Genomic DNA, 13,952 nt, shown 5'->3' with positions numbered 1-13,952 from the left:
TCGTGTGGAAAGCGGAGCACCTCAGTCGTAACAAGTGGAACGGTCAATGTGCAGGTGTACCTAAAGGAATGTCTTCAAAAGCGTCGGAAAATATTCATAACATGTTTTATTTTACTTCCAGAAAGTTTGAAGGTGATTGGTTGAACGGGTGAATTTTGCCGAATATTTTTGTGTGCCGCAATTTGATTCCGTACAGCCTTTAATAAACTTATAGCATTAAAATGTTGAATTTTATACGCAAGAATGTTCATTAGGTTTTTGTAAGAGATTCAAAGTAAACAGAAAAAAGTAATTTCATAAAAATATATGAACCAGCGTAGTCATCATTTCAAGTGATTCATATTTTTTTCCTAACCTGAACTCTATTTCCGATGCTCTTATCTAATTTAAGTAAAAACAAACTTTCAGAATTTTCTCCATGTCACAGAGCTCCCGTTGATGCGTAGAGACACTCGTCAATTAGCTGCGCAGGTAGGTAGGAAGGTATAGCTCGAATGAGTAACTCCGACGCAAACCTCCCTTCGTTCCCTACTGCTTATCAGTTTGAATGTGGCAGCCAGATAGATAACCGATACGGTGCTGGTCGGAACTTGACATATCGACGTGCTAATTGATTGCAATGTTTGACAAGCGATCAACCGATTTTCCCTCTCCGTATATCTTGAGTTCGGTTTTTTATTTTCGATTACCTACTATTTTGAGTAACCGCAAACTCGATCCCTCCCACGAGTGAGAAATTCCAAAAATCCCGATACACCTTTGGAAAGAGGAAAATGGCTCTGTCGGATTCAGTTTTGGTTCGGTTCTAATCCGGAACGGATCGTCGGTAATCGTGTGGAAGTGTTTGTGTAGAAAGGAATCGCTACAACAACAATCGATTGAGTATCGAGCTAGAGAGTATGGATGGTGAATTCGAGTGGGTTGATCCGCAGCACGAGAACGCTCAGCATGGCAGAAGGCAGGCGGAAATGGCTCGGCTGATTACTCTCCAGGAGGAAACCACCGCAGATAAGTGCGTGCGCGTTTGTTTGCTTGCATTTGGAGGGATTTTCCGATGCTTTTGATAGAATCGTTAAAAATTATATCGATTTTAAGTGCGCAAACCATCAACAGTAGCAAGAAGTCTATCAATTCTAGCTAAGATCAGTGCGTCACTGTGAGTAACTTCCGGTACAACCACTGAAAAAATGTAATATTCTTTACTTTCCAGAAAAGTCGGTTGTTAAAAATATTTATTGAAAAAATAATTTGCGAAGGCCTTCATGAAAACAAATTTTTAGCTTTCGTTTCAGTGTGGACAATGCTAAGTTGAATAAGAAGGTTTCACTTTCTTCTAATCTATGAACTGCATTCTGTCTTCAATGCAAATGAATATAGTGAACACTCCTACATGATACGATTTTTTTTAATTTTACAGGGTGAAAAGATACACGCCAAATAATCTGCACATAGCGGCTACATGAAAAACTACATAATTTTTATCCAATTTATTTTCACATAGATGTTACGAAATCAATGTGAAGAAGTACCCCTATAAGAAGTGAATGCATGAAAGTAGTCTTCAAATTGCGTGAAATTTTAATGAGTTCAACACGATGCGATGATGAAAGCTACGTGAAATGTGAATGCAAATAAGGTTGATATGTCGTTGTATCTTATTTCTGTTTTTGCTATCATGATTGGAGAAACTGAAAATTCACTAGAAACAGAATTTATTGCAATTTCTTCTTTCGACACAGCCGTTTAACACTTAAATTTATAAAACGGGAATCCGAACTCTGGGGGTCTTGCACCTCATCGTGATCCATTTTAGTAATCCTGTAGTCCTGGGAAAAAATCAATAATTGAAAATTAATTATTTCAACGATTAAGTTACCTATACTCCTATCAGATGTAAATACATTGAAATGCGTGGTCAAAATCCAGCACGAAACCAACGAATTCTAGCAGCAAAAATCGATCAGCATAGCATATACTTTGGCCTCAAAACCATTTCGTGATCACTTTTGCAAAGTTTGGAAAACATATGTACATTCAAGAAATTCTAAATTTTTGGGGACCCACCTTCCAACTTTTCCGGAGGCCATCTTCAACATTTCAAATTGTTTACAAAATTGTTTTCATTTCTCTTCGATTTGTGTGGGACTACAACCAAACAAGTTTGACACAAATTGAATACCATGAATCATAAATTGAATACCATTCTCATTCTTATTAGAATCACAGCAGTACAAGCTACACGCTGATGAAAAACAAATTGAAATAGGATTTTCACTTATCAAGTTAGACTTCAAGAGTCTTTTATTTGAAAGCAAACTAATAATTACAAGGCACACGCACACGTAGAATCGATGTGATGCAACAAAACCTTATTTATTTATTTTTATTTTTTATTTACATAGTATTCCGTTTACGACTTGACGAACATAATTCCTAAAACTTTCTCGGTCCATGGCAGCTGTTCACCAATTTTTCGGATACCCCACATTCGCCAGATCACGCTTAACTTGGTCTTAATTTACGTGAAAAATCCCGTATATTTAATTTCAAAATTATTTTGCGTGAATGGGTGTTTCTATTTCTTTTTTCGTTTATTTTGTTATTTCCTAATTAGTAAATTTATGTTAGAATGAAAATCAATATTTATAGAAATTTCTTAACTGATTTTTAAAATCGATTGAATCTCAATAAAAAAAAAAGATAACATCGTTAAATTTTTCAAATCAATGTAAAGTAAAAGTGTTGGATCGAATATAAATCTCTCCTTTTTTCTTTCAAGGTCGGTTTCTGAAGACCACAAAAATAACTAAGTCTAAAGTTAAAATATCTCAAAACTTTTCTCTACGTTTGAAAACCTATAAGTTGAGTTTCAAATTGGCAAAAACATGGTTTTGTTTTGAAAATTTTTAATGTATGTAAAAATGTAATTTTAAAATCTTAAAATATTTTTTTCCGAAGGCTCGCAAAAAAAATCCTTTCTGATGAAATCAAAGCGTTTCAAAGCAAACAGGTCCAAATCAAGAGTTCAATTTTTTTTCCTTAGTAAATGTGTAGTGTAGGTGAAGTTTTGGTTGTAGTTTGAGGTAAATTTATGATATTTAAAAAATATGAACATTTTCCAAGAATAAGCCAGTCTAAGACAAAAGGCTAGAAACCCTATAAAATGGTAAAGTTTGAAGGAACCCCCCCTCTCCTATGAGGGTCAAAAATTCCAAACAAAATATTTCGTCCAAGCGGAAATTTTCAAATTCCAACTCAAATTTTGATGAACGACAAAAATGATTCAAGAGTAACAATCTCGACTCTGATCCTAGTAATCTTATCCCAGGTCGTTAGTTCTTCTACAGGTTTTCATAAAATTTCTAACTTATTGATAGAAATTTTGTCCCGAACATCGAATTCCCATAAGATAAACCTAAACTTGCCAGGATTCAGAACAAAGTTCTGAAAATGATTTTGCGGCTTCCACCTTGGCACAGTACCGAAGATCTTCATCGGATTGCAGGCATTGAATCTATCGAAGAGATGGCCAACAAAATCATCTCCAACTTCAGAGGCAAATCGATGCAGTCTTCCATCGCAGAGATTCGTTCTCTTTATGTTTAGTTTAATTTTAAGATAGTGTTTAGTTTTAAGTATAAAATATTTTTTTGCTATTACAGGATGTTCTCCTACATTAAAAACTTGATTGCGCTCAGCAAATTTAAATCTTATAAATAAATTTTTATAATCTAGTTAACTATAGGGCTATGAACAGTTCATTGGGACTGATGTATTTCGTCCAATGGAAGTCAGGGGGTTTTCTTCATGATTTTAATTTAATAATTTTGATATTGGCAGATATTCAAAAAATATCCCGGATTTGCACGGCCCGTATACTTTGGTGAAAATATCTGGAGAGCTAGAATAATTCCGAAAGCTAAAGTTTGAAAAACTGAAACAGTTTCATGTTTCGAAATTTTCCTACAGATTCACGAGTTGTATTTCGAATAAATAACTGAAGAAATTATTCACATTGAAAGTCAACAATTCAGAATTCGAATATGAGATTTCAGAGAACTCTGATTCAAATTATGCTTTTTGGCTCAAAATTAGTAAGAATTATTATCTGGAACTTAGATTCAAAAATCGTTATCAAATTCGGAATGTCGATTTCGAACTCGGGTTAAAAAGGCAGTAGGGGAAAACTGTACAAGACACACCAGCGGGGTAAGATGGCCCATGCTATTATTTTTCAAATATACACCAACCAACGGCTTTGGATGATGTTTTTCTTTATTTTTATTGTAGCAAACAAACTTTTTCATCATCCAATAGATGAAAAGTTCACAAAAACTACTTTAGTTCTTAGAAACAGAAGGATTAATGGAATCTGCGTGAAACTTGTTATTTTTCATGAGTAACATATAAGGTTTTATGGTAAACCAGCCCGCGCAATCTGATGAAACTGCAGCTTATCGTTTATCCACTAATGTGCACTTTCGGAAGACTATGACATTTTTGTTGTATTTTATTAACTTTTATTAACTTCCTGAAAATTTTATCAAAAATCAATCATAAAAAAATTGGGACAGAATGCCCACAAGACCACGTGTTCTAAGCTCAAATTTTGAATGCTGTTAACTTTTGAGAAAACCCGAATATCAAAACAAAATGCCATTCCTTTTATTTGCTGACTACCAAATTACGATTACAATGCATAATTATAACAAATTTTGTCCTTGTTCGAAAAAATTATCTGCCGCCATGTTTGCCACGATATCGCTATATCAGTCAAAAAATTGAATTTCGTTGCCTACTTGAAGGCATTTTATGTATAAGGAAATTAAAAAGTGTATTTTGGAAAGCGAAATTTTCGATGAATTTAGCAATACTAAATGATTTTTATCCAAAGAATGGTAAGTTTACAAAAATATGATGACATGTAATCAAACATTAGATGTTTCAATAATTACATTCCGTATAATCTTTGTTCCATTTCTTACCACCCTTCATGTTTGGTGCGTTCTGTCCACTAGCTTTGGCGTTCTACCCCGTGGTTTTCCGGCTGTTTTAGTTTTTAACAAAAATATAGTCAAAATCGTGTTTTTATCATATTTTTTCTCTTCGATATTACGTAACACTGATCCCTGAATCGTCGTCAATTTTCAATTTGGTTCTTAAACGATTCGAATCGCTGTAAATAGCAATTTTGCTTAACTAGTGCGTCTTGTACAGTTTTACCCTACTCTGATTCGGAGTCAAAATTTATAACTCGGATTCAGCTCGAAGTTGAATTTTATAATCAAGATTAAAATATCAATCTAAGAACTTTATTAAGGATTCAAATTACAGGCGATTGCAGTTTCATAATTTTGATTCTGGATTCAAAATTTAAATTTTTAGTTCAATCAGAGTTAGTTTGGAATGCAAGGTAGAAAAAATCAAAACTAATAAAATATATAAAATAAAATTTCTATTTGATAGAAAACTCGATTTTATACTTTTAACTGAAAACTGTTGTTTATTTAACATTATTTATATTGCAGATTCTTCTTAAACAAAGTTTCAAACGAAAATCTTCAATTTTAATCGAGTTAACAAGAGTAGAAAATTATTCTGATTTGAACCGCAAAGCTAATCTCTTACATTTATTCTTAAATATTTAGAAATTTGTTACCAATGCCTCAAATAATCATGCTGCCGGTTGAAGAAAACTAGCTTACTACTTTCTTATTTAAGAAAACAAAAAAAGTTTTTGTTGAAAATGAAATTTTTTAATCCTTTTTTTTTAATTTCTTGCAAAAATTAGTAACTTTTAGGACTTATTTTCGAAAGATAGAAATAAAAATAAATACCTTACTATTAATGTAAAATGTCTCAAACCTGATTAGTTATATAGAACCTTCAATTTTATTTACTCTTAGTTATGTTTACATTTTTCAATCATCCCCCTCATGAGCCGGTTCTTCCTACGGTCCTGATTTGTGATATAACAATGTTGCCTCCTGAGCTGATGTCCGTGAGTTTGAGCCTAAGAGTCAACATCGAACATAGTTGTTTGGATTAAATTAGATTTTCTACTCTTGTAAACTCGATTAAAATTCAAGATTTTGGTTTTAACCTTTGTTTTTGAAGAATCTGCAATAATAATAAGGTTTTATACACAGCAAAAAAAAAAGTGTTGCTATATTACATCAAAAACGTGCACATAACTTGAGTCGCAAATGCTAGCTAATATTACATCGATTTGATTTAACAAATAACACCGTTAAGATGTAAAAAAATTACACTAAAAAATGTATCGTAGTAGACAAACAAAGAAACGTAGAGCATTAAAACGATGTAAAAATTGAGACACGATATTATTCTCGTGCAGGTTCACAATTATTAGAGGTCTGTCGAAGTCTTTGCTTTCGACTGATCAAATTAAGGGTGAAAAAAACGGTTAGGGTTTGAATATCACCATTGATCACTTTGGTCATAAATGGTACTTTGAAAGATTTTACAATCAAAATTAACTGGGGCATTTTCAGAGGAGTAAATATTCAATTCAAATACAATCATAACTAATTAAGATTCAAATTTATTAAAGCAAAACACTTATTAAACGAACTACTTAGCTGCGATTGATTCAATAATCGTGGCCTTGATATGAACAATAATGAGAATTTTGGATTTTCAAGTGATTACATTTAATTAGAATCCAGCGTTCACAATCGCGACTAATATCGATTTATTCAGAGGTTTGGTCTATTCGATAAGCCACAAGCAAATCGAATGTTAGATTTGTTTTTTCTCAACAGATTTCAAGCAATGTAGTTTTTCGTCAAAACTCTCAGCATCCCGTAGACTCGGCTCGGCTTTCTCAACTCTGGATCTTGATTTAATGCTTCAAAAAGGCAATGCAGGACGTGGAGGGAAAACGGGTTGTAGTTTGAGCCTATATAAGGTTTCAATATAATTTTAGCGCCCGGAAGCAAAAGAAAACATAATCTAAACACTTACCCTTCATCCATTTATTTATTTCTTCTCACACTCCTTCTACATTATTTCTTCAGACTAAATTTACTAAAAACAATGTGAATATTAGCACATATCAACGGATTTGCTTACAAATATTGAACAATTTGATATACTTTACCAGTTAATCGGTAGCTTCAGAGCCTCAAAAACCCCTCCAACGTTTTTGATATGAAAATTTGACTGTTGACAGATATGAGTTGCTTCGATGTTATTACATACAATGATGTGATATTACACTAACAGACATGTTTAAAATGTGCACATCGTTTAGATGTAATAACAAGACAATTTTGTAATATAACAACATAAATTCAAATTATCACATCATATGGCTTACATCTGCTAAAATTACATCGTCCATCGTTACATTTTTTTTTGCTGTGTAAAATTTCCAGCTGAATTTTTACCTAATATTCTTTTATTCTATGAATAGAGTTTTCACAATTAGAATCTAGATTTTTCAAAAACAAATTCTTTGAAATGAATCCAGATCATAGATCCAAATTCTGGTTGAGATTGAAATGTTAATTTTGAATCAAGAATCAAAGTTGTAAAACTGCGATCGACTTTAATGAATCCTTAAATAAATTCTAACATTGATATTTTAATATAAAAATTATAAAACTTAAATCGAACTGAATCTGAATACGATTTTGTGTATTAAATTCCAAATCTGAATCCGGCATTTGGAACCTAAATTCAAAACCCGAATCTTAATTCCAGATAAGAATTCCTATGAACCATAAAGCGAAATCAGTATCAGAACCCTCAACCAGAAATCCCATATTTGATTCTTAATTATGTTTAAACTTTGCATATAAATCCTGGATAAACATTTCAAATCCAAATCTTAAAAATGGTTTTTTGATTATTTTTTTTCCTTCCATATCCGAAATTATGAGTTTCGAGTATGGAAAATCCATCTTGTTTAATTTGAAATGCAAAACTAAGTTTCTAATCGGGATTCCATACAAGTAATGAGCCAAACCGAAAATCGAGATCAATAAACTAGACTAGGTATTTTTTCGCAAGCATCCGGGCTGGGCAAATCCGAGCAATTTTATCCTAAAACCTTGTAAAATCCGGGCATCATGTTTCAAACTTCTCCCCTAGTCCGGCCAATATCCAGGCGAATTTCGGAATTATTCCATTAAAATTAAAAAAGAAAAAACACTTGGAAAACGGTTTTTGTTTCATCAAAACACATCAGCTGACATCGGCCAGAACCATAAAATAGTCAAGTTTATTTTGACAAATTTGTTTTTAAAAAAATATTTTGGACGCAAGACATACCGTAAACTGGTGGAATTTTGATCACTTTGATATTACTTACAATAGTTACAATATTATTTAAAAATCATAAAATATCTGGTTTTCGGAGGCTCACAAACAAAAATTTCTTTTGATCAAATTTAGGCATTTAGGAGCAAATGGGTTGTTTAATGTGAAAGTTCACATTTTTTCTTTGTTCAGGTTTAGTTTAAGTGATATTTTTATGGTCATTTGGTGATAATTTATGAATATTGGAAAAAACGAAGATTTTCCATAAGAAAGCTCCTATCAAATGGTTCAATTTTAAGAAAAAAAAAAAAAAAGAACATGGGAACAGTGCGAGGACCTAGGGAATCACATGAAGGCAAAATTTCATTTGTTCTTGAGGTAAAAAAAAATAGAAAAATGTTTATAATTTTTACCCCTAGATACTCAAAATATTCAAAAAGTAATGAAAAAAGTGATCAAAGTTCCCCCAGTTTACGGTACATAATTCTAAGGACTTGATTGAAATTTATGTTTTATTTTTCGAATAAAGGTAAAAAAATCTGGCCAATATCCGGGAAATTATTACTATCTGCTTACTATCATTACAATTACTTCTAGTTTTTGGGATATGACGTGTGAAATTTAGAAAATTTATTAATTTTTAGTAAAATTGATCTATCTACTACCCTTCATTTAATCAAAGATTCGGATGTTGCTTAGGTATTCTAGTTTCTGAGATACAACGTTTAAAAAAATTCTACAATTTTCAGATTTTTTTAAATAACTTTACAATTACTTATGACATTGTAAAATGAAGTATTTGAGTGTTTGATATTGAAGTGATTAGATAGTTTATTTTATTGGAGCCTGATTTACCCTGATTTTTATACTCAAGTTTCCCTGAATTTCTGAAACAAAATGTTTGAAACCCTAGATATGGGATATGTTTTATTTGGTTTCTTTCAGACATATTTGTAGTATCCTTCAATAATTGTGACAATTTTCGAAGCGGATTTTCTTGTCTTTCCCAGGTTTACAGGTATTTTTCTTCTACACTTCCACTTTCCGCAACAATCACGTATAGAATGACCGTCTCACATTTGTCGCTCTCTGATCAATCCGATTGTCTGATTTCTCTTTCTTTTACTCCTTTACATTTTCTATGACACCTTACATTGCGTCTCATTTAAACGGTTATTGCATTAATACACCTAACCAAATCTTGTCTTAATTCTTATATTTATATCTTTAACTGTAATTCTACCATAAAATCAAATTCTTTTTTTTAACGTACATCTTATTCACTACAATATTCAATACGGTTGCGCTGGGAAGACAATGCCAGTTTTAAAAGCTTGTTCATACTGGTCCGGCATAGAATCATATACCGCTAATTCCACCTCCAAGGAAGTGTATTATTGGAGTAGAGTCTAATTTGTGGGTGTGGGAAATAGTGGGATGAGTCGCCTCATTCAACAAGAACCAGTATCACAGTGGCAGAATTCTTTATGCCTAGGCTGTTTTTCCTGTTTGCCTAGGCCTATTTTGTCCTGTTAACTCTTAATATCATATTGAGAATGACCACGTAAGTTATACTGAAATAGTGTCATGAATTCCATAAGCAACCTGAGATCTAGCATAAACTTCTTCATGGTCTCGAGTTTTCCCAAGAAACCCATTTTCTCCCATTCAGCGCTGTTTGATTTTAAATCAACTGCAGAAATTTTATTTAGTTACGTCATTAGTAGCTCCTAAAATTAGATCGACCCATTTGAAATTTTAGTGTCGTTTCGTTTTCGATGACAATTTCTTACACAAATTTATCCAACTAATTCGCGATACCCGTCACTACGTCTACAGCCTTTTTTTTTGTTTAAAGAGAATCGTAACTAGAACAAACCAGTTCTCCGGGAGATAAACATTTGCCACAGGCCATGGGCTAAGAACAATCTCATTGGGGCCAATCACATCGATTGGTGTGTGACGCTTCGTTGATGTTTGTCTGCTCAGGGATGGTGTCAATTGATGACACTTTATTATCGATACTTAGAAGAGCAGACAGCCCTCCTTCACTGAGACCGGTAGGGGAGATGTTTGAATTTGATCTTGGCCAAGATTGCGAATCTGAATCGACTGTGTGTTTGATCGAGCGATTATCGCACGTTTTTGCACTTCCAAACCGAGTGACAGAATGCTAATCGAAGATGGGTGGAAAAATTTAGCCACTTTAGTAGGTGATAGGTTTTGAGCGAGCAGTGATCGGATCTTCGGTGGCTTTAGGGATAATTTTCAAATTCTGATGGAGAAAGAAATCGAATTAAAACGTATTCTACAAAAGCTGTAATTCGCGTTTGAACGTGTGCGGAAAATCCCCTCTTGAACCGAACTTTTCTTTTTTGTTTCAGTGACCCGAAGGACATTCAGATCCTTATCACCAAACCAACACCCAATGAGCTTGGAGTTCCTCAGCAGCAATCGCCGAATCGATTGACTCCGAACACCAGCTTCGTTTACAAACCGGGCAACCGTCGTGGAACCGGACACAGTGACTGTTCCGGACCGGGGGATGCGGTCGGTTCCCGAAGGCCTTCCATGTTCAATGCCCTGCCGAGGCCATCGTTCAGTGCCACCAAGCGGAATCTGCTGGAGTTCCTGCAAAAACATGGCAGCCGGCTGTCGCTCAACAAAAAGGACGATCTCAAGGAGATGGAATCGCCGATCGTGACCGAGATGAGGAACAAAAACCGAGCCGTGGCTGAGTGAGTACTTTTTTATGACTTTCTGGTGAAGGGTGATATTCATCGTTTATCATGCATTACATTTGAAATATCGAAATTTCAAAACACTCAAGCTCACTGTTTGTTGTTCAAGAGTAATAAATCGTCTCACAGTTTCAATTCTTCGCTTCCAGTTTTAAACTTGTTGTAAACATTCTTTTTTATCGTTTTGACGTAGAACTACATCTTAGTCAACACGAGAGGGGTACAAACTGAATATCGGGACGAAATTTACGTCACGAAAACTGTTCCTTTAAAAGACATCGTAATTGTATTACATCTTACCGCATCGCTTAGACTGTAACATATCAACCATCAAATGGATTTGAAGCACTGCCATGATTCTTAAGCAAATTGAATGTGTTGTCCGAATACTATAAAGAAATATAGAATCAAAGAGCTTAAGCAAAGTTTGAAAGATAACATCAAATCAAAAACATCGAATTCCCTGACAGCGAAAGATTTAGCACGAGCCTTCAAATGGTTTTCTCTATCACATACATCTTCATAAACGCACATGGCTATGTTCGCTTCAAATATTATTCTAGTAACGAAAACAAATTAGTAAATCACAATGGAATGGATCACAAATTTTCACTGCAACCCCTAGCTACAAGAAAAGAAAGAAACAAATCTGTATTCAACCCAGCTGTACCAGCAATATTAACCGTTGATCGGCGTAAGGACCCAATTTCAGGCGCCGGGTCAGAATCCAGGATCAAGAGACAGAATCGGGACCGACGATGATAAGAATTCAGTCAAGATAAAGTACCAGGATCAGAAGCCGGGGATTCTTGTTCCGGGATCAGGACTCAATATTAAGCTTCAGGATCCAGGATTGGGATTTTAATTTGCCCAGTATTCATAATACGGGATAAGGATTAGAATCTGAGATCAGGCTTCACGATCAGAACCTAGGATTCAAGATCAGGATCAAGCAACTGGAATTAGCGATCAAGATTAGGATCAATATCGCAGATCCCGAATTAAGGATCAAAATCTTGAACCAAATTCGGGAACAAAGTGCAGGATTTGTGATCAGGGTCCGGAATCTTGAATCTAAATCGAAATTCGGAAAAATCTGCGACCATGTGACCTGCGACGGGTGAAGAATCACAATCCGGAATAACGACTTCTATCAGAATCCAGGCTTAGAATGCAGCACCAGAATAAAAATCAAGATTAAAAAACTAGAAAGAAGTCTACATTCTAGGAACAGGATCAAGGTTTGGTATCAACTGAGCCACTTTACTACTACCAATTGCTCGAGGAACGCCGCTAGATAGCTTCTACTATGCTGCAAAACAGGCATTTTAGACAGTGCACGTCTTTAAATCCTTGGCAACTCGAAACAAAAAGCCAAGAGTCCTGAAAGCTTTGTCGACAACGTGATTTGTTAAGATTTTGAACTCCAGCCGAGGTTTGAACGCCCAGATCGTTGATATTCGTCTACTCGGGAAGTTATGTCGTCTCCGAGAGTGTACTGCGCATAAAGAGGGTTACGCTTGCGAGAAAATGTTATAACCGCACATTTACTGCGATACAATGGCAGACAGTTGCTGTCTCACCGAAGAGCGATCGTGTTGAACTGAATTTGTAACAGATCGATGTCTTCTTGGCCTGTGATGGTGTGGAAAAGTTTGAGGTCAACAGCATACGCGAGTTTTGGACCATCGAGGAAAGAAAGATAAAATAGATAACAAAAATTATCGGTCACAAATGGCTTCCTTGAGGTACGCCGGAAGAAACAAAAAAAATCCTTGCGAAATGATTTCCACTTTGAACAGTTAGCTTTCGTCCCGTTAAGTAGCTTCGAAACCAGACCAATAGGGATCCACAGAAGCCTAAGCGTTCGTGCTTAGCGATTGCAATATCGTGGTTTACTTCACGAAGGCAGCAGAAAGATCTGTATGGATGGCATCAGTTTGGGTCTTTATGGCAAAGCCATCTTGCACAAAGATTGTGAAGGTCAATAAGTTAGTAGAAGTGGATAATTTTGGCATGAACCCGTGCTGATCGTTGGAAAAGTTCTGTTTGAAGGAGGAGAAGATAGAATCCAAAACTACCTATTCAAACAGTTTGGCAATTGCACATAGAGCTGAAATTCTGCAATAGTTGTTCACATCCTTCTTATTGCCCTATTTGTGAACTAGGAACATGTAAGCTTCTTTCCAAAGTGCGGGGAATAAAGCGACGTCCAGCGAAGCTCGGAAAATCTTCTTAATAAAACGTCATCAAATGTGGTATAAAACCTTTCAAAAAAGATAGCAGTTATCCCGTCTGGACCCGTAGAGGAAGAATTAATCAGCTTCCCTGTCGCTTTAAAATGGCTGCATCGTCGATTGGAATACCGATTACGGAGGAATATAGAGGTGAGACATTTCTCACAGGCATGGTGAACTAGACTAGTAAACGTCTCGGCAAAAAGATTGCAGATTCCGGGATCAGTGTTCGCTGTATGGCCATCCAAGAACATTTGAGACGGAAGCCCAGATTCCGCTGATTTTTGACATATTTCCCAAAAGGTTTTAGATTCCTCTTGAAATTGCACTGAAGTCGATGTAGATATCTCTGATAGCAGTGTACTTTTTTGTACGCTGAGTTCAGTTTGGAGTACCTGTCCTTTGTGTGGAAGGACTTGTTCTTGTTGTAGTTCCGAAGCGCACACTTTTTAGCCGTCTTCAGTCATCGTAGTTGATTAGTGACCCAGGTAGCACGTGAATTGGTAGCTACTCTCCGTTTCGGCACATGGCGGTCGATTATTTATGTAGTTGAGAATGTTGGAAAGAGTCATAGCTGCTGCACTAGGATCTGAGAGATCGAGCTTATCTTGCCATTCGATGGAATCCAGGACAAGACGAATAGTTTCAAAGTCTTGGTAAAAGGACGCTGTTTCCTCATCCGGAGCAT

The 13,952-nt window shown here is 35.2% G+C and overlaps 1 protein-coding gene across 2 annotated transcripts in view; it reads left to right on the top strand.

The window, feature by feature from the left end:
• The first annotated feature begins 596 nt into the window (after positions 1-596).
• Positions 597-13,952, top strand: part of LOC129738766 (proton channel OtopLc-like) — a 32,527-nt gene continuing 19,171 nt past the window's right edge. Inside the window, exons 1-2 of one of the 2 annotated variants that reach the window (XM_055730044.1) lie at positions 597-1,012; positions 10,671-11,024. In XM_055730044.1, the coding sequence (XP_055586019.1) occupies positions 900-1,012; positions 10,671-11,024 (467 nt within the window). In that variant the 5' untranslated portion in view covers positions 597-899. Of the gene's footprint in view, positions 1,013-10,424; positions 10,606-10,670; positions 11,025-13,952 lie in introns of those variants that run through there. The other variant, XM_055730045.1, reaches the window with a different exon arrangement.

Source organism: Uranotaenia lowii, chromosome 1, assembly GCF_029784155.1.
Source record: "Uranotaenia lowii strain MFRU-FL chromosome 1, ASM2978415v1, whole genome shotgun sequence".
NCBI lineage: Eukaryota > Metazoa > Arthropoda > Insecta > Diptera > Culicidae > Uranotaenia > Uranotaenia lowii.
This window is presented reverse-complemented; position numbering and strand designations above follow the sequence as displayed.